Below are 22,442 nucleotides of genomic sequence, written 5' to 3' on the forward strand. Positions count from 1 at the left end.
GCGCTAAGGTGTGCCCCGGCCCATAGACTGACAAATGAATTGAAAGGCTGACAACAGGAAGTGATGCCTAAAGGCCTCATGGGCCACTGAGGCCACCTTTTAACCAATTTTATGCCTTTTTTATTTTTTCTCAATTTTTTATCCCACGATTTTTGTAACCCAGTTTTCTTTTCACCCAGTGCCAATTATCTAATGTAGTCTTCACAGAGGTTCCTGAGATGTGAGTCTTTAATAGGTCAGGTTTAACACCAAAAACAACCACTAGGTGCTGCCAAACTAAAACAATAGGACATAATTAGAAATGCATCTAACAACTACAACTGCTGTAATTTGAAAACAGGAATAGATGCTATCTTCAAAGGACCAATGTGTATTGGGACTCTTGATAACCAGTCGAATTTCAATGTAACTGGGTCAGTGAGTCACTACCTTGTGGCTGGTCAAGGCCAGCGTGAGCCTATGCTGTGATGCTGTATGCTGCTGTGTACTCTGAAATAAACACCAGGAACATCTCTGATCTGCTGTCTGCCGTCCCACATTTTCTCTCCTGTATGGTATGAAAATATACCACATGCTGTAATTTGAAAACAGGAATAGATGCTGTCTTCAAAGGACAACATATAGAGTAGCTAGCTACCATGTTTGGCCAAATTAAGTCAAAGCCAATGTTTTTTTTTAAACTGTCCCAGACAGTGTTGAAATGTACACCTTTCTCTATGCATGCACACACGTACGGAGCAAATAGAAATGTCTATGTATAGGAAGTTGTATACAACAGCTTGACATACAATATCTCTGTATTAACTGATCCCATTTATTTACTTTATTTATTTATACACAAACATCTTTGGACATATCTCCAGTCAATAAACCTCCACATTTCTAAAAATATAGTTCTTAGTAGTTGGTTTAACTCTGACCTTGGAGATAATCTTACCTGTCTTCTGTCCCAGGGGGCTTTGTATTGTTAAAAACAACAATTGTAGGGAAGCTCATTTAAAAGTCAGACAATTAGGGCCTGGTCCAGGCACATAGGCTGGTAATCCTAGTGTCCTAGCGTGTCACAGGTTCTAGTCCCGATCCCGACGACCTTTGCTGCGTGTCTTCTCCCCATCTCTCTCCCCCTTTCCTGTCAAACGACTGTAAATCTATCAATAAAGGCAAAAAGCCAAAAAACTAAAGTCAGACAATTACAGAACAACTGCCTTCTCTCTGTAACCAAGCAGCCAGCTTTGAAAATATTGCCTGAGGCAAATAAGGAAGTGCAAGTTCATATGAATGACCTCATGGGCCTGTAGTGTCGCTGTGCGGGCCCAGATAAAACTATCCTCTATGCAAGTGGATGGGTTTTTGGCTTAACTTTACTATGATATGCTTTTTAGTAAATTATGGTCCCATGATTCATTTAAAAAAAATGATGATAAAGTATGGTATGCTGCGGCCGGGCGTGGCTACCTTGGATGATTTTGATTGACAAGCTTCACACTCCGCTCTTCACAACTCTGCTTTGCCGTGGCTCGTAGTGGCTAAATAAAAAAAAAGGTATGAATTTATTTTTTATCGCATATCTTAGTTACAATGAAATTGTAGTTGACGTGTTTTTTTTTAAGGTTAACTGTTGCACAATTGCAATATCACACTTGAGCCCTGTGGTCTGCCCCAGTGACCAAGCCCTGTGTCCCCATCTGAGGTGGTCTCTCCCCGGGCAGAATTTCAGGTTTACCCCCCCGGACCACCAGGGCTCGGGGGACGAGCCATATCAACACAGTAGATAATTATACATTATAAATGCAGGGAAAGGGGGGGGGGGGGTAAGACTGCTGCGTGACATTATCATATTATCATTTTGTCTTTAAAACCAAAAGTATCGTTTGTTGTAGTTGATGTTTTCCTGACGCAGTTCAGTTTGTTGGTGGACGTGAATTGTTGTACACGCGGGTTTCGAGTAAGACCCACCCCCCCGCTCTGGTCCCACGTCTGCTCCTGCCCAATATCATTCAGTTCCGGGGTGGCTTCGTAAAGATGGCAGATTTGAAATCGCTCCAAAATTGGCTTCATTTACTGCCTGTAGACTCTATCGGTGTGGCGGTTGTCCATTCATTTTTACGGTCTATGTCTGTAACACATTCATCACATGCAATTATTATGACAAAAGATATCCTGTCAGTCCTAAGTGGAAGGTTGAATAAGGACTCACATATTTTCTCCAAGTCATTGGTCCAAAATAATATTTTGATGCATCAATAAATATACACTTTAAACAAGAAAGTCATAAGAGTTTTAAATACCAAAGGGATGGGGGTTGGGGTGGGTTTGGGCAATAGTTGATAACTGGTGTGAAGGAGAAGACATCAATATTATTTTGATATTTTCTCTGTTTGGTCCTCAATTGCACTGGCTCCCAGTGTTGTCCATTGTATCAGGTGTTTAACACATGTTCCCACCAGTCAAAAGGCACTTCCTGTTGAACCTTGATTATAGATGCTCTCCCTGTCAGCAGGAGGGCCTGTCAGCTAAACAGCCCAGCAGTTTGAGTCTCTTGCTGCAGACAGGCACAGTATTGATAGATGAGCTAAGAAGACTCTTGGTATTGTCACCGGGCAAAAAATAAATAGTCGCGACAGTGGGCAGGATGACTGCTGCAGTTACCTGCGAGGAATCTGACACCTGAAAGACACAAAGGATAACAATATTATGTGTCTAATGGTGGTAATTAATGGATGGTTTAATCAACTGTTGAAAGTTAACTATTACTAGCTAGGAGACCTGTATCTGAGAACCCTTATCAGCACCAACAAACAACTTTTAGACATACTTCTACTACAAGTACTGCTGCTACTTTCCACCTACATATGCAAATGTTTCAAATAAAATGCTGCATATGACGCTAACATTCTAAATATTATTTGTTCTAATTAACCTGTTTTCTATTTCTTTCCTCTGACATCTCTATATCTCTTCTCATAGAATACTACGAAACGATTTTTTTTGTCGTTCACCCATTGCTTTACACCTGGAAAACTATGATAAACAAAACTGATTCTGATCCTACTACTAATACCAGTAAGACGCCTGAGGGTGTGCATGGCTGCACACATCCGCCTGGGTGACAGCAGATTGCTGGGCAAGCGCTGGCGCTTTGGAATGGGGGGTCAGATCAACATATCCACCTGGGTGACGGCAGACTGCTGGGCGAGCGCTGGTGCTTTGGCATTGGGGGTAAGATCTTAATTTTCGGTGCTGTTGAGAACTCTAGTTTTCGCCAGCTGCCAGGCACGGCTGCACTAATAACTTTCTAGAGTTTGAATGGACAGTCAGGTACAGTATCAGTCAAAAGGGAGACATCGAAGTGTCCCTGCCTTTCCAGACGGGGACACAAGCCTTGGTAATTCATTTTCAGTGAGAGGCAGTGGTTATTTGGGACGGTCAGAGAAGTTGAGGGGCGGAGAAATTGCGGGGGGTTGTTGCATGCGTCCTTGTCGATTCGACTAGCTGTATTGTGGTCAGGTTGCCTGTACTATTAAATAATTTACTAGGGCAACGCCAGTGTTTACAGAAATATGTTTACCGTCAGATAGGTAGAATATATATTGTTTTGCTCAAATGCCCTCACCCATCACATTCCTTCCCTCTTTGTCTGTCCTTTCTCTTTCTTCCTCTTCCTCGTTGTCTCCGCCTGCAGTTAACAGTGAGATAGATGGTAAAATTACATTCTCTGTGATTTGAATCAAAAGCTTAAAACGGATACAAATAATTCAGTGCAATGTCCTCACCGTTCAAATTTCACGATTGGCGTCCTGATTCTGAGGATCAAATATCGCAATGGAGTGAGTGCAATGCATACTTCTGAATGTCAATATATCAGTGTGCACAGGCCATCAAGGATGAAGTCTTTATTTCTCTTACCTACATTCACATGTCTGATGCTCCACAAATGTCATCTCAACATATTCTTGACCTTGCTCTGCTGGCTTGATTTTCAACAGCTGAGAAACACAAAAACAGAGGCTGAAGATTACAATGAAGCCATTACGGTGTGGTCAGGTCACAATGAAGCAAGAAATCCGGAAATGGCAACAAAACTCTCCTTTCCCATTGAAAAGCATTGGCAGAATCTGCCCTCATAGGCAGAATCAAAATTCGGTGTGACTGCACCCTTACACAGTAAAATCCTCAGTGTTACTGTTAATTTATCCAGTTATAACTCGTGTACAACTGTAATCAACATGGAGCCATACCGGTCTGTTTTCCAGAGTTAAATTAAATGCTATTGTGTACTTTACATAACACGTAAGTAGCAGTGTGAAGTGCTGCATTAGCCTACCTGCATGGTAACATTTGAGGTGTGGATGGGATGACACTCCAGGTTCTCATCTCCACAGCAGCCTGCACAACGCACCAAGGGCACACACGACGGACTGTAGATATGCTCCACTTCTCCAGGGTATTCCTGCACCACTTCCACCAGCTTCTCAATGGTCCTGCAGAGGCTCCGACCCCACACTTCTTGGAACATCAGAACTGTGGGATGCAAAGACAGGGATTGAGCCATGGGAACTGGCGTTATTTCCTTGTGACTCAAACCCTGGGTATGCCAGGATTCTATACTTGGTCCCCTCATTTTCACCCTCTACACCAGGTATCAAAACATACAATATACATGTCAACGTGTTGTGATATTGTAGATCTGCTATGTTCGCCTATTTTCACGGAATATTAGTTTATTACCTGGCCATGCGTAGATTAGTGTACTATTTAAGTCATGAGTGTCGCACATTTAGTATTGCTATTATTATCTCCACCAGGCTTACAGGCAAGGGGGGAGGTTACAGTATGTTCATCGGCCACATCAGGCCAGGAGTTCAAGTGCACCAGTTGCCAGAAAATCGGTCAAGGATCGGCTTATATGGACATCAATGTGCCTGCCTCAAAGCAAAGAAAAAGGACCTCAAACTCTGAACTCCTCCTATGATCTTCGCAAGCAAAGAATCGCAAATGTGTGTGTGTGTGTGTGTGTGTGTGTGTGTGTGTGTGTGTGTGTGTGTGTGTGTGCGTGCGTGTGTCTGTCTGTCTGTCTGTCTGTCTGTCCGTGGCTAATCTCATAAACCGCTGGAACGATCAGCGCCAAATTTCTTGTGCATGCTGCCAGTAGGCCAAAGAAGTACCTCCATCCATACATTCTTTTTCACATATGGTTTTTAACTTACATTTTATAATGGAAGTTAATGGTGGTCATGACTGGTGTATAGATTGGCCACAATTCCTACATTGAGTGCATGCATCTTTTGTATCACAGTGAATATGGTAATTAGCTATTCACATTTATATTAATTACATTGTAAGTGTACACTGCATATACAGTAAATGAACAATATGCTTGTAAAACACATTTAAGCACATTTCCATGAATTCAAGAGGTCGGGCATCAATAACAAGCTCTACTGTACGGCCAGAGCGTGCTCTTATTATAATGCGAACATGAGACCTCTTGCAATATGCCTGTGTGTGTGTCCTGTTTTCATTCTGAAGAAGAAGAAAAATGTTTGTATAATGCTTGCTTTCCTGTGGGAGCATATGTGTGAAAGTGTCCCACTTGCATAGTCAGTCAGGGAAAAAACAGGGCCGCCTATGGCCGAACAAACACAGAGAGAAGAGAAAACAAACGCTGGAAACATGGCCATGAGCAGAACCTGGACCAGGGCTGGAGCTGAGCTGGAACCTCTGGGACCGAAGTGACCCGAGGGGGTCACCGAATGGAGCCTACCACTACAACAGCTGTTTATAAAAGCAGACAGGGTTTGGGGTTTTGTGTGTGTGCAGCGCGTGCGTGCACACGCGCGCGTGTGTGTCCTGGACATGACGTTATTAAACTGCTCTGTTGCAACTACCACCATTTATGCAGTGGGTGCATATTTAAGATACATCCCCAACATTTGTGGACTGTGTGCTTCAACACCATCGCAGGCCTTGCATACAATAAGGTGCTGCTCACCGATGGAGTATACCGACAGCCTGGCGGCCCCTCCCGTGAACAGCTACCGGGAAGAGAGGCGTCTGACCTGACCTTCTAGCGGTGCGTCCGTCTGCTGGATTTTGGGCCCGTGGGATCAGCTACGCTATGGAGAGCGATATGAAACCGGGCGGCAATGCAGGAGTGGACTGTGAACTTTGTTTCTTGCTTGGTCGTTGGAGGGGGTTTCCAACTTAGGAATCCTACACGACTCCTTGTGCCCATGGAATGCTGGATGACATGACATGCTTGTTGCATTGTGACTGAGGACATACAGTATGCCTTGAATTTGCTGCACCTGAACTATCTATATGTCCTTGAATGCAATTTCCGTTGTGTGGACATGTATAAATTGTTAAAATGTGTGTGTGTGTGTGTGTGTGTGTGTGTGTGTGTGTGTGTGTGTGTGTGTGTGTGTGTGTGTGTGTGCGCGTGGAAGGAACACGTTATTCCAACCAGTTCCAGTCCCCTCCATCAGGCACTCCAGCTGGCCAGGGGACGGCACTGTAGAGACTTGAATTTTTTTTTGTGAGGGTATATGTAGCTACACGCGAACTCTACACAGAAATGGGCACTGATGGCGCCACTAGAACACGCCCCCAGAGGGAATCACCCAATTTTCACACATTTCTCAATTTACAAAAATATGAAGAATATTAGATCACAACCTTGCCGCTTTCTCAGAACGGCAACAAATGTTAGCTGTTGTGGATTCAAAGGTGTAACATGTTGATCTCATTCATTGACAATGGAGTTGACTGTTCCATGAAAACATCCCCTGACCAGCGTTGTCCCTTTATGGCCTGACATGCCCTGTTTTCCCTCTAACATCACACCTAATTAATCAACCAACTATAAAACTGGACCTCAAACTCTGAACTTCTCCTATGATCTTCGCAAGCAAAGAATCGCAAATGTGTGTGTGTGTGTGTGTGTGTGTGTGTGTGTGTGTGTGTGTGTGTGTGTGTGTGTGTGTGTGTGTGTGACTGTGTGTGCGTGCGTGCGTGTGCTTGCGTCTGTCTGTCTGTCAGTGGTTAATCTCATAAACCGCTGGAACGATCAGCACCAAATTTCGCCAAAAAAGAAAACCATTGCTATGAACAAATATATTGATTGACAGTCAGTACAGACAGACAGACAGACAGACAGACAGACAGACAGACAGACAGACAGACAGACAGACAGACAGACAGACTCTTACCTTCAGATGTGCTGTTTATACTTGATGGGTAAATGCTCTGAAACGAAATTAAAGAAAGGCTTTGATTACAAAATATCGATCATGCCTTCTGTGACTTTACATTACGGTTCATATGGATAGCGTAAAACATTGGGTTCAACAAAAATGATGCCATCTTGTGAGATCATCACATTTTTTTATATGGCACCTTTCCGAAAACACAGAGACAGGTCACCACGCTGGGAGTGAAGTGAGAACCTGTAGATGATGTAGCCAAAATAAATAGCATTGGGGAGAAGAATGCCCAAACCTTCATTACTGCCACATACATTTCCCCTAGGAATTACAGTGGTGCAGAATGTCATAATGAAGACCCCATTAACTTAGTGCAGAAGTCTAGTGTCAGTGTTTATGAATTTTACTTTCTATTTGAGCTCATTCTTATCTCTCTACTCTGTATCAAATCAATAAAGGTGTATCTTACTGTACATCTTATATTATTTAATGTAATTATTATCATAGTAACAATTTCAGAAATCAGAGTTATGCAGAAGTGTCCTCTAGTGGTTGAATGTTGGAACTACTGCTTGACACTGCAAGAGAGGTGAGAATTGCTTCTTCTCTTTTTTAAACCTGCTGTGGAAAAGCCTTTTTGACAAGGACCAGATCCTGTCTCTTATATATCACATTCCTCTATTTGCCCAACTGTTTAGGTTCAAAACCTGTTTCCTGTGGTGTAAGATTTAGCTCTCTATTTATTTTCCCATTGGTGATTTACCCCTGTCTTGATTTTTTCCCATCATCCCATGATAAACAGAGTGCGTTTTTCATTCGTCTGGGAAAACAGCAAACCACCGAGTGACTCCATCTCAGGAAGGGAAATCTCTATTTGATAAAAATCTCCCCCCCCCCCCCACGAAGGAGGCTGGAGAAGCAGAGAACAACCTGCTTCCACATGCTGTCGACTCCACCGGCGTTGAATTTCACAGGCAGATACCTGGTGATAGCCGTACTGATACGATGTCTGCACACATGCACATTGTTGGATTGGTCCAAAAGTTTTTACATAATGGCAAACACTGATGCAGGGGAAATTCAGGACACAATAAACTTATTGCTGCTTCTGATACAAATCTTCTCATTTCTGAAATGTGTCATCTTTCTGTTAAGGATCCAAGCTTTGCTTGAAGGCCAGTGTGTGATTTCATAATGAGACCAACAATATGATTGGAAGTGGAATATCCTGCTTTCATGATGATGATGTGCATGACACGCGCGCGCACACACACACACACACACACACACACACACACACACACACACACACACACACACACAAACACACACACACACACACACACAGCAATGGGTTTCCTGTATCTGTCAGTAGGCAGGTCTGTGCTATACAGTGGAACTCTCATGTCAGATCTATTACTTGGACACAATCCTCCCTGCATTACAGGAATTGTGCAAAAGGAATCTCCCCTTTTCCTACTGAATGGAAGGCTGCCAGCATATCTAATCTGGACAAAATGTGCTGTTACAGTGACACCAGTGCTATTATAACACCGCCACGACTTGTATCTATTGCACAATACCATATTACACCACAGGATTCAATAACACCACAAGTAAAGCTGCATTGTGGGAGTCACTGTCCCTACCAATAAACAAAGAAAATTACGATAATGAGCTGTTGTGTTTCAAAACAAGGCAGTCAGGATTTTGACAAAATGTCTAGAAAGGAGGGGATAACGACACAGAGCCAGCAGCCCATTAGTCGGACTCGGTCTCTTGGTCTCTCAATGAAACCTTCATACACACTCAGATGTCACACTGCCCTCCAGACTGGACCATCTGGAGGGCAGTGTGACAGCGGCAAAAATTTTTAGGTTTGATGTCGTCACCGAACGCAGCGCAGCGCAACGCAACGCAACGCCGGCAGTGGAGTACCCTTCATTCATTAAAAGGAACATTCCCTGACGGTGACGGTTTTCTTGGAAAAATAACACGATGGGAACTATGCACAAAATGAATTTCACCCACTTGTTTACTTGTAAAACTGTGATGTGACAGTAAAAATTATTCTGATTCAGATCTATCTAGCATTAATTCCTCTTTTTAGCATCGCCAGCAATGCCAGAATCATAATATAAATCCTTTTCTAGTGTTAATTGGCATATCATTTCTTTTTAGCTTTAGCCAGAATCCACATCACAAGGGCTTTTTTGGCAGTGGTACGGGATGCCTTTTGGTCTTGTGGCAACATGGGGAGAGCCTTGTGTGGATTTTCTGACACAGGTTGAGGGTTAAGCCTGGGCACACCACAAAGGCAGCCTCTTGGCATCTCCTCTGGTCAAGAGCAGATGAGTAATCTACCCCCAAATAGTTGGCAGATTATAGACTGCAGACTTCATGAGCATTCTCACGTAGCTGCTCCTTACTCGCTGGGCAAATGTGAGTGCATGAGAAAGTAATGAACACATTCAGATCCGAAGAGGAAAGAATGACCCTTTTCAAATGAAAAATACATTAAACTTGAGCTGTGAGTAGATTTTGTAGCTGTGATGTAGATTGTCTCTCTGCATGCTGCATGCTGGACTTTAGGTAAATAAAATCAAAATTTGACCAATCTTTATGGTAGAGTATAGGCCTATTAATAATCACTCAGTATACTAACTATAACACAACTGTAGTGGTGGTTGTTTTGATCTACCTGCTTCTACAGTATATAGAAATTCAGACCCTGTGGTCATAATACTGTGGGACCACTGCTGGTTGACAAGAGGTATGGAACCCCGTCCCCATGAACATAATACCCCCTAGAATATCCTCTGTCCAAATGGGATTTTTGTCTTAGATCAACATTAGAAATTCGACAACAATTACTGCTTTTAAGGAGTAGTTTTTTCTTCTTTTTGCCTTTATTGACAGATTACAGTAGTTTGACAGGAAGGGGGGAGAGAGATGGGGGGAAGACACGCAGCAAATGTCGTCGGTTCGGGACTCGAACCCGCGACACGCTGTCAGGCTGGATTACCAGCCTAGGTGCCTGCACCGCTTGGCCGGCCCAGGCCAAAAAATATATATACTAATTTTGTATCAATTACCAACTAATAATAATAACTCTGAGGGAGCACAAATGAGCACTGGAATGGTCTGTCAATGGTTTGGTGCTGAGCCAGTGGACTGCTCTAGAAAAGCCATTCTCATTGGCTAATTAACATGCCGGAGGAGTAACAAGGTTCATGCTCCCTGAGCACATTGTGGCCAAACTCCCATTCCCTAATCCTGCTCTCGTGGAAGCGAGTTTTGTCTAGCATCTGATAGGCAGTGTTCCCCAACCTTTTCAGTTTGAGACCAGCAAGACAAATTTGGCGTCTCCCTGTGGCCCAAACTTAAATAAATAAAAATACATGCACACTGCTTGATTCACCTTTTTTTTTCTTGTTGGCAAAGTATAAATTATACATATCACTCAGTGATAACAGGGGAAACAGTGTCTTGGAATATGAGTTGTTAATCAAGGGGGAGTGTAAGGGTATTTTCAAACATCTGCAACATCAGTTATGGCAGAGCCATAGAGTACATACATACATGCTAGCGCCCCTCATATACATGCTAGCGCCCCTCATATTTGTGGTGCCTCTAATGAAAGTTTGACAGCATAGCCCCCCGTTTTCTGACTCAGAGAAGAGGACCTGCTATGAGCTAAACTCCTGCTGTTATACTAGAGGTTGCAGTGTTCCTCTCCCAGACAGCTGCGCTATGTCATACTTAACCTCTGTGTTTCGCATTAGCTGGAGAAGGATGAAGGGGTGGATGTTGAGAGTACATGAGTGTATAGACCCTGACGAAGACCTTTGTGGTCGAAACGCGTTGGTCCATTTATTTGCCTTGCTCATCCTTCAAATAAACTATTTAATTTTTCACTGAAGACGGAGTGCCTTGGATTCTTTTCTTTTCAAGTCTGCAATTCACATTTTTGACAAGCAGTACCACTTGGAGGAAGAACACCTTTTGTCTATATGGTTTTAGCTGTATCACCAAAGAGCACCTATCTAAGAGCCACTACTAACAGATCCCTGCAGCGCTTCCATTCCTCTATTTCTACATGAGTGTACAAACATAAAAATGACTTGTTGTTGTATGTATTGTATTGAGGGTGAACTGGACTTTTAATAATCTGAAATGGTAGGTAGCCTACTAAACCACCACAGTTTATAGTGACAATTTACTCTGTTTATATGAAGTCTGTGAGATGACGGGGAGTGCATTATTCAATTAAGCCCTTTGATTTAAATACAAGAAAGGCCTGGTTATGGCCTGAATAGATAAGACACCATCTGTATCTGGGCTAGCAGAAGACACATAACTATAGCAATCTGGGTTCACGTTTAGCAGGCACATACTGTTGGCCTGGGGAGGGTGAAGACAACCACAACTACTGAGCCTACTCCATAACACATGTGTCACTAGTGCCGCAACAAGTTATGCCTGATATAATTATTATACTCATTCTACAAGCGATGCGTTGTGAGTTTGTAAATCTGCTATTTCCAGTGCGTGACAACCATGCCCAACTATGATAGAAGTGGAATGTCCTGCTGCTTTCATGATATGTGCACAGTTGCACATGCACGCAAGCACGCGCACACACAGAAACACACACACGCCAACCAGTCCCTTTATGTTCCAGACTTCCAGCACAACAAATGTGACCAATAATTCCCAAGGTCTTCAATGACTCTGGACATCCCTGTATCTGTCATCAACCTGTCCAATGGAAAACTGGGTTTTGCCTGTGTATGTTGTGAAGGCAATATGAGCCTTCAAATGACAGCAATGCCATTAAAGTTCTACAGGCCTACGGCTATATAGGACTTAAAGTAGGGGTGTGATAATAGTAACTGCGTCAAAACATTTATTTTAATTTCAATAATCTAAGTATATCGAAATTGACTTTGTATCATATCGTTTTGCAATGCAAATAATCAATTATTTTGGCGAAATAGTTATCGTTTCGTCAACCATGTATCATGATACGTATGGTATCGCTGTTTAAATGTATCGTTACACTTACACCTCTACTTATTTCACTTTCAAAAACTGAATCTATCGAGGGGGCCTCAATTACAGCCTCTAAAACATTACTGGTTTAGGACATTTAAGAACACTCAGTGGCAAGTAAGCACTTTGTCACTGTATGATTCAAAGGGTTCACAATGGTGGATGTTTCATTTTAAAATGAGACTCTTTTAACTGTACTACAGACTGGTTAAACAAACCTCATGAATAGAAATCCTAAATCCTGCCACTTTATGGGGGAACAACAATCAAGTGACAGACAAAAAGTAAATGTCATGCTGTTTAAGATAAAGGTCATTTCCTCAATACAGGTCCATTAATGTATGCACCGATGTACGAACACGCACTAAACATGTGTGCACCACCATGCTCAAATACATACATACACACACACACACACACACACACACACACACACACACACAAGCGCACACGACACAGGTCTTCTGATAAGGCTGAGCGGCGGTAATTGTGGTCCCTATTACAGTAAACGTTGTACTCCTTGTGTAAACCACAGTAAATTACATCCAGATGGGAGATTAAAGCCTGCTGAGTAGACGGCTGCCCCGAGCACCGCTGCTCCGCCCCCCATAGGAGGAAGGAGAAATCCATATTTCCTGATTGCGATTGCACCTCTCCCCTGGGCCAGGACATTACCACTAAAGAGAAGTACCGCCACACAGCACAAAATGGCCTATCAGGTCACTGCTGTTGCACGGGCTCACATGCAGACCGGCATTGATTATTCAAGTTGTATCTGAACAGGAGAAGGTTGTCAGGGATGGAGACAGGTGTGTGATGATCCTTTAATGAACCATCTAATGTACGTTATAAACAAATGAGAAGCACATTCGTTTGCTACTGCAAACTACTGCCAGCTTCCTCTCATAGGGATGCAGAGAGAGAGAGAGAGAGAGAGAGAGAGAGAGAATATTTCAGGATTTGACCATCTATAAATTTATGGCCTGGGTATCTTTGCTTTGCTAGCATGTCCTTGACTTTTGTACATAAACAGCAGCCATCCAAAGCTCCAATCCTCCTGCTGGGTCTGGCCTCTGGGTTTAGCCAGGACAGCTTTGTTTTGCTGCTAGGGTTGATGTAAAGGAAGCACCTGTATAGAATCATCTCCTCACACACAGATAGAAGAGCTGAGTCTGGGTGATCTCATTTGAACGATGGCTACGCTCTCCCTTATTTTTCAGCCCACAGGGATGAGAGGAACATGGTAGATCAACTCTGAAATGTTATGATAAAGTCCATTAGCCCCTAACCCTATGAAAACAAAAAGCCCTTACACTCTGGTAGTCAAAACATCAAAGACACACAGAATAGTTGAATTATCTCATTAGTCTTCACTCGTTTAATTAATTTGTCCACATAATGAGGAACAACAGATTCATGTGAACATTGCCAACAATTGAGTTTTGGTTCCCTGGAACTGCAGACTAACTATCCATCTTTATTGTCTGTATGGCAAGATGTGTCATGTATCCTGACGTGAAGCAATGAGAATATGAAGCCAGCGTAGGTAGCAGTGGAAGACAGCAGCCAGAGATATTCCAGTGGTTTTGTTAGTGTGGGACATTAGTTAGTGGACAGGAGACTACAGGCACTGGTGACTGGAGCAGCAAGCTTTTAGCATTTGAACAGGATGTAAGCACAGTAAAACCACTCATTGTAGTTCTTTTGTTGTCATTTTAAAACACAGAAATGCACACGTGCACAGCACAGAGCACACACACCAGGATAGTCCTTTAACACCTCTGGGCCCAGCACAGGAAGAGCTAATAATACGACTGACCAAAAGGGGAGAAAATACAGTGTGAAGGAATGTGAGCAACATAACTGGTGGATGGCAAAAATGGAACAGCCTTGGTGACAGGGTGACTATAGGGCCACCATTGTTCCAAAGGGGAACCCAGGTGCTTCCACCCTACATTAGGAGTCATATGAGACTGGAAATATTTCTTGAAAATAAGTCTAGGTTGCACATGATATGTATTGCACATCTAGAACCAAGAGAATGTATTTGTCATTACTCATACAGGTACAGTACAAGTAGCAACGTTTCACAGCAATCCCACGCTGCGTTCATGATTTGAGGCATTTAGTTCAAAACAGACCACTCCTGCAAACTTTGGAAGCCAATCTTAGCCAATTATGATAGAATATGAAAATCCGGACAAATCCGTCTTGATCACATTACTATTGACGAATCCAGAGACGGGTGCCCTGGGCATAGCCAGTGGCGAAAATATCGACGGTAGAGGGAACGGTGGCATAATCTGTAGTGCTGTCGCCTAGAAGGTCCTGGGTTCGATTCCCACTGGGGACGCTGTGGGCGTGTTCCCTCCTCCATGTCATCAGTGCCCATACCCGAGGTGGGGTTGGCGAAAGGGCCTTTCTGTGTGGAGTTTGCATGTTCTCCCCGTGTCCCCTAGGGTAGGTACCCTCACAAAAAACATGCAGTAATACTGGTCTCTAAACTACCTCCCCCTGGCCAGCCGGGGCGCCTGATGGAGGGGAATGGAACTGGTCGGAATAACGTGTTCCTTCCATGGTCCGACCGGGAAAATTCCCCCCCTGTCGGGTGAAAAGAAGCAGCTTGGACTCCTCATGCATAGAAGGAAGCATGAGGTCAGTCCACTTCCCCCCCCAGGTTGGCAGAGGAAGTGTAGTGCCCAGGATTACATTATATAATTGAAAGCCCATGAAGAAAGGGAAAAAAGGGTCAAGACGAGCTACACCTGGCCAATAGGGCACTGCTCCATGGATGCAGTGCCCTGTTGGCCAACACCTGGGACAACAGGGAATGTTTCACTTTGATCGGACACACACACACACACACACACACACACACACACACACACACACAGGGCAAAACATAGTTTTCGGCCACGCCTTCGGCCTGGCGGACACAGTAAAATAAACAACTTTATTAAAAGAATAACTACGGTAGATAAAAGGCTAAAAACTATAAGCAACGGGAAACATTGAAATTTAAAGGCAGAAAGGGGGATTAGAATTAGGTGGGGAATGCAAGTCTGAGAAGGTGGAATTTTGAGGGAGGCTTTGACCAGACAAGGGTGGGGGCAGCTTTGATGTGAGGTGGGAGTGAGTTCCAAAAGAAGGGGGCTGCAGCTGAGAAAGTCCTGTCACGATCAGGTCTGTTTTGGTGATGTCCAGGAGGTTGGCATCACCAGACCTGAGGGAGCGGGAGGGCGCGTGGCGTTTGAGGAGGTCAGAGACATAGCGGGGAGCCTGGTTGTTGAGGGCCTTGTATAGGTGGTTATCAGAAGAAGAAAAAAAATTCCAAATTCACTTGCGATGCAGCCACCATTACAGTGCTGCTGACTCCTGCTTAAATGTAAGTCAGGGAAATAAAATACCTTGACACTTGCGAAAGTTGAGCTGTGTGTGTCTGTGCAGCTTAGCCTGTAAGGAGCTCCCATCATGTCGGCACATCAAGGGACTGTGCACCCACATTAATAAAATGCGTCACAATTATTCACTCTAGATGTCGGCCCGAACCTATTTATTTATTTATTTTTATTTTCCTCATTTCTAAATAGTTTTACCCCCACGATTTTGTAATCCATTTTTCACCTGGTGCCAATTGCCTAAAATGTAATCCTGGGCGCTACTCTCCCTTTGCCAACCTGGGGAGAGCCCCAACATGAGATCATGCGTCCTTCAATGCATGAGGAGTGAGCAGGCCGCTTCTTATCACCTGACAGGGGGGAGTATGTGGAAAGAACACGTTATTCCAACCAGTTCCTTTCCCCTCTATCAGGGGGAGGCAGTATAGAGATTACTGCATGTTTTTGAGAGGGTACCTACCCTAGGGGACACGGGGATAACACAGAATCCAGGTATTCTTAATTACCGGTACACTGTACCCAATTAAGGATGGATAACGTGGGAAAGGATGAATGCGATATTTATATATTTATATTTATAATGTCACATGATGTGATATTTATTGGCAGAGATAGCAATAAAGTTGGATTTTATCAGGATCAAAGAAGAAACGCAGCCGCAAACAAAATGGTAGTCGGGCTAGGATTCCTCTGCAGTGTGGGGAGGGAGTTAGGGGGCGATCACATCGAGATGCGTTGCTACAGGTGGAGACGCTTCAGAAACACCTTGGCAAACAGGGGCTGTGTCCACAGAAAGCATTTTGTGGCTGCCAGTGCTACCGCTGTACTTGGCACTCTTAACAAAGCACTCAAGAATCAGTCACTCATACAGGTACAAGCAGCGGCTGTGGCATGTTCCTCAAGACTGTGCTAACACTTATACAACATATCTACAACACATTAAAGAGCTAATACTGGACAGTATCAGATTTGTAGAAGGTATGAACTGAGCACTCAAGCAACTAAAACAACGAAGCAAAAACGAATACATAAAGATGTGACGCATGGTGGCATTTTGTGTGAAAACATGCCAGCCCAGCCATTGTGCAGCCATTATGGGAATTATCAAATGTGTTTTAACAAAGTCACCCAGGCCATACTGGTCAATTTAACTACTCTGAACATTATATGAATGGTCATATAATAAGCCTATGCTACTGCAATGATGAGTGTTTGACTACAAACACTACAATACATTTTTACCTTTACCCACATTAACAACTGTAATCCCAACTACCCCTGAAGAAAGAACCCTTTTCTCTAGATAATTATCCTTTTAAAGAACCACTGCCCTGAACTTTTCTATTGTAGTGAAACCATGTGGAGACAATATCCATACTGTACACACACACCTATAAAGTGCACATAAATAAAACACATTCTCATTCTCTCATGACCAGGGTCGCATAAAGGATGGTTCATTTTGCCTGATAAAAAAAAACCTTATGCCCAAACATGCAACATGCAAGTTGACTTTGTAAACTACTGTAAAATAATTGTCCAAAGCTATGGCTCAAATCTGTCTGTGAAGTTGTATTGAGGTCAATCCCTCCCTCTGTTCATCAGTCTAGGCCTCGGCAGACGTGAATAACTGCACGTTGCAAGTTTGACAAAGTCAACAGCTCCCGCTGTGACACTGACGATAAAGCGACGTCATCATTAAATTGTTACTTTTCAGCCTATGCAACAATAACAAACTGGGGACGTACATGCACATGATGTGGGAGTGTCCAGATGTCAATCGTTTTTGGTCTAGAGTTTCAGAAGTACTATCTGAGGTAATGGGGACTAGAATTCCCCTCTTGCCTAATATTTTCCTGTTGAATGATGATTTAGCGATTGGGTTGACATTGACAATGCCACGTAGAAGACTCCTGCTCTTAGGGCTGACAGCTGCAAAAAAAACTGCTCGTCCTAAGATGGAAACCTCCCCATAAACTTGAGGTCTCACAATGGATCCTCTCATTAATGGACATGATCTCTCTGGAACTCTCTTTAGCTCGATCCAATGGGGCACAAGAAAACACACTTGACATTTTATCCACAGCATTAGAAAAACTTAAATCATGCCAACATCTCTGACTGTTATTTCCTTTTTAATTTTATTTTTCCAATGGTAAAGTACCTGTCCCGCTTTATTTATTATTATTATTATTATTACTATTATGATTCTTTTTGATGTATTGTAAATTTGTATCCGTTTCACTGTTCAACCTGTGGGGTGGGAGGGTGGGGGAAACCCCCTTTTTTTCTTTTAACAAAAAAATAAAATAAAAACTTGATCACAAAAAAAAAAAAATACTTTTCAGGAAATGGGAAAAATTGTCTATGTTCCAGCTCAGTGCTGTATAACGTACGCATCGCAATATGTTGTGAGCTGATGGACGGAAGGACTCATGGACGGACAGACTGATGGACATACTGTACGTACATTACCATTCTTAGAACCCTATTGCAGAGATTTAAAAAAAACAGTCCTGTACTGTAGTGAGCATTGCTTCTTTGAATATAAAATGTATTTTGTTCAGGAGCAAAATATTCTTCCGTTCAGGTGTATTTGCTACTATTTGATAGGGATTCTCATAAAGGAGAAAAGGGAACCATGGGATTGTATTGTTCATGCCAAAAACATCTGAGAAGTGAGAAATGGGAATAGGGATGGCATTCAACAGAAAAAAACTGAGATACTGTAAAGCATCCAGCTTCCCTATGGTCGAATTCAGAAAATGATTGCTGAATAATAGTCACACTGGATAAGAGTGACTGCTAAATGCCTAACTTGTACATTGAAACTTGGTTGTGGTCTCTCTGTTGCTCTCAGAATGTGATGCAAATGGCTGCAGAAGAAAGGTAACACACACACACACACACACACACACACACACACACAAATCAACTATGGTGTTTGATGGATAGAGATATGAGATAAGATGTTACACATGTGTGCTATTAATCCTGGAGTAGCAGTGGCCCTTTAGCAACACATGTTATAAGCACTGGCTTGACTCCACTCTTGTTTTGACTAAGCAGGCTATGAGCTGATTATGAGGATTAGTGGAGATGTGGGAGCCTTCACCTTTCCCACTGATTCCCCAGCAGCTCCCACTGACCCCAATCTACAATTAGAAAACTATAGTCAATTTTAAAGCCTGTTGACTGCATGTGTAGTGGAGTAGCTCTGCCTTCTCCCCAGAAGCCCAATATTGGGGTTGGGGATTCCCTTTTGAGTTAGTGCATGGGAGATGTTTGGTTTCCTTTGTGGAAGACCCGGGTTCAAATCCAATGAATGCACAGAATCTCTGTACATACAGTATGTAGCCTACGTCTGTAATCCACGTATCTTGTTTTTCTTTTTTGCCAGGTGAAACCTGGCTTATAATCGCTGCTGTTGGCTAAACGATGATGTTACTGGTGGACGCTTTTCTGAACTGCCCGCAGCCCATAGAGTTATAAAGGATAGAGTGCAGGCCGGGAGTGACAGCCTTTTTACAGTGCAACTATAGGGTAATCATGTACCTGTAGGCCTATCTACTTTTTGTCCATAAAAAACATCTTGAAACCCAGACCTATACAGTATAATTCTCTTGGCCACGACAGATTCCCCTTTGCAATTCCATAGGTTACACTACAGACTACTACATAAAAAATACAGAGGTGACGGTAAAACTGAAGCAGTGCCATTCAGTCCAGTAAACTGGCTTGGGTCAAGCTATGAACTGTGTGATAGTTGTAGTGAATGGACCTGGTAGAGCCTGGCCTGCATTAAACATGAGAAGTAGGCACACCACAGACGCTGGCATTAAGCCACCTTCAATGGGAGGAAATTGGAGCCAAGCCTTCATGATTTATACTTTGTTATAGGGTGTCGCGCACCGAAAATAGTCGATCTACTTGTGCGCTTGTAGGTCTGCGATTTTGGGTGCCCGATACCAACATACGATGGAGCTGGAGCATAAATTAGGCTGCATGAATTGAATAGTGCTGGAGTGGCTCTTTGCACGTGTGCCAATATCCGGCGGCACGTCCACTACAAATGTTTCTGCAGGATGGCACAAGCCTTTGAATGAGTACTACTACTCACTCACAGTTTGAGCTCAGACCTATTCCTTGTTGGCACATTTTCAAAGTAAGAATAAAGATGGGCACTGCCATCACACAGAGAACAGACCAGCTTTGTGTTAAACCTCCCCTCCTGCCTGACAGTGATATATGACTAGCCTGAAATTAAGTTTCAATAGTTTCACTCACTCAACTCACTGACGTATGTACTCACGCGCACAAATGTGCATGCGCGCACACACACACTCTCTCACACACACACACACACACACACACACACACACACACACACACAGCAGCAGCACATTGAAAATGTAGATAAAAGGATATAGGCAAAAGAGTTAAGACAATAGGCTACAGCAGCAATTTGTCTACAGTATATGCACATCCCAAACTTTAAAACATTCTTGTCAGTAGGTTATAGGCCAGCCTATTTGACAGCTGCTATAAATCTAGGCTACTAGACTAGAAGCTTGTTCAATAAGTTAATTCTCATGTGGTGCAAAATAAATTCGACAGAACGTGTAACATAATTTATATTCGCATATAACCAGAAAATAATTCCTGAACAAACTGCATTTAATGTTCTTTGCACAAGCTTATTTCTGTGGACGATGACAATCCATTTCTGTGAAACCGTCTCTTAAAAGTATGATCTGTCTGTCTGTAATTACAAGCTTAGTAAGCTTCCATAAAAGTAAAAGCTAGTCTGCTTGCATCATCTCTGCCAGGGAGAGGGTGATGCAGTTTGTCACGTTCCACTTCCACCAGTGAATGCACTGCTTTCAGTATGGCACACATTCAAAGAGGGATCAACTCATAAAGACACAATGGGCTATTACTCGACCGTCGCATCAAAGCTGCCCTGGGGAACTTCAGCTGACTCACCCGTTTTGAATTTTGCTATGAATAAGTTGCGACAGTACAGTAGGCTACATGAGACCATGGTATTATGCCAATTTGGGCTGTTATTGTAACCGATAGTCTGCGGCACATAATCGCATTTGTCTTAAACTAACATGATTAAACTATAGTTGAAAGGACCATTTGTAACTTACTAAAACATCGATTTATGAAGCACGTTTTTAAACAAGAACTATAGGCTACGGACGTTTTTTTTTCTGCAACAAAACACGAGTTCAGTTTTGACTTGAGCATAGCATTTATACACTTCCTACCTGAGCAGGTGTGGGCTGTTGAAGGTGAAGCGTCACCGCAATCGGGATGAAAAAGCACAGTTTCATTTCGGGAAGTCTGCAAATAGAGGTGATGAGGACGAGTGCCTGCAGCGCACACGAAATCCACTGAAGTCCGAATATTCGTAGGAAGATGATGACAATGAACTTCCAAAGCCGCTCCAACTATCAACCGTCCCACATGCAGTCACAGTCACGTAGCCTGTCGCTCACTGTAACCTGATGTGTGTGTGTGTGTGTGTGTGTGTGTGTGTGTGTGTGTGTGTGTGTGTGTGTTAACTAATGAATAAGGCCCCGGGGCGAAAAATGTGGACTGTATGTTGATGAAAAAAAGTTTTTTCCGTTTAAAAATGTTTAAATCCAGTGAATTTCACAATAAAAAAATAAAAACATATTAAAAAAACAAATTCAATCGCGTGAAACAAATGAGACTAAAACAATGAGCATATGTCCATACGTTTGAACTGGTCATCTTCTCAAGGGCGCATTTGAAGTTGCTGTTTTGTAACCACCTTTACATTTCGGTCCTGCTCTGAGCCTTTGGTCGGTAGAATGACATACTTGCCACTAATTGCCTGACTAGTGTGTGACTACCCCTTCAATGCTGGCCATTTAAATCTCCTCCCCCTCTCTCTTCCTCCCTCTCTTCTAGTGTCAATCTCATTCTCTGTCCTCAAGGGAAGAGTTGACACTGTGTGCAGTCAGTGATGATATTTTCTTAAATGTGATTCTGGAACATTTGGCACTTTGTAAGATACAGCATAAATAATGTAATAGTTTATCAGAAATTCATTATTTAACACTAGTTCCAATGCCTTGTGTGTATAGGCCTACTATGAAGAGAGACAGAACAAGCACCCTGCAGGTCGGAGTTTCTCAAGCTTGCTGAGAAACTTCTCCACGTGAGTACTCGGGATGTTCTGTAAGAGCCATTTGAGCAAGGTAAACACTTACACCCCATCGCTTTGGATGACTTTCGGGCTCCAGGATACATGGGGATTTTCCTCTTTAGGGGAGAGCAACTGCAGTATTTAGCTAAGCTTGCAGAGAGAGAAAGGGATGAGATTCCATCATTGTTGACACGTAGAGTTTAATCTTCTGTATGGAACTCCTATGTTTGCTGTAGACCTGGAATGCAAGGATTTCTCACTGGCTCCTCCACATTCCTCCAACAGTGCTGAATGATTCTAGTACCATCTGCTATTGTACAGACCACACTTAGGATGGTTGGTATGGTGTTTGTAAACATCCCGGAGTGTCCCCCCCCCCCCCCCCCTCCACACACACACACACACACACACACACAAGTGATTCTCAACCTGAGGATATAAGTGTGCTGGTAAAGATGGTAAAGATGTTAATGATAATATTACTTTAATATTAAAAAAAATATCTTCATTCAATAAATAGGAACTTTAATTTCCATCGGTCCATGCCGCAACACATTCGATTCATTGGTCAGTAAAATAAACATGCTCTAAAAATGCACA

General features: G+C 43.0%; 1 protein-coding gene across 1 annotated transcript; it reads right to left on the reverse strand.

Moving 5' to 3' along the window:
• Window positions 1-823: 823 nt before the first annotated feature.
• pgfb (placental growth factor b) lies at window positions 824-21,483 on the reverse strand. The gene is made up of 7 exons (XM_080784920.1): window positions 20,935-21,483; window positions 7,212-7,248; window positions 4,325-4,521; window positions 3,907-3,986; window positions 3,774-3,803; window positions 3,614-3,676; window positions 824-2,667 (listed from the first exon to the last, which is right to left on the reverse strand). The coding sequence occupies exons 1-7, from the start codon at window positions 20,998-21,000 to the stop codon at window positions 2,646-2,648; spliced, it is 495 nt and encodes a 164-aa protein (XP_080641046.1). The 5' UTR covers window positions 21,001-21,483; the 3' UTR covers window positions 824-2,645.
• Window positions 21,484-22,442: the final 959 nt, after the last annotated feature.

The sequence above is a fragment of the Protomyctophum bolini genome (genome assembly GCF_963924005.1).
Source record: "Protomyctophum bolini genome assembly, chromosome: 15".
In the NCBI taxonomy this organism is placed as follows: Eukaryota; Metazoa; Chordata; class Actinopteri; order Myctophiformes; family Myctophidae; genus Protomyctophum; species Protomyctophum bolini.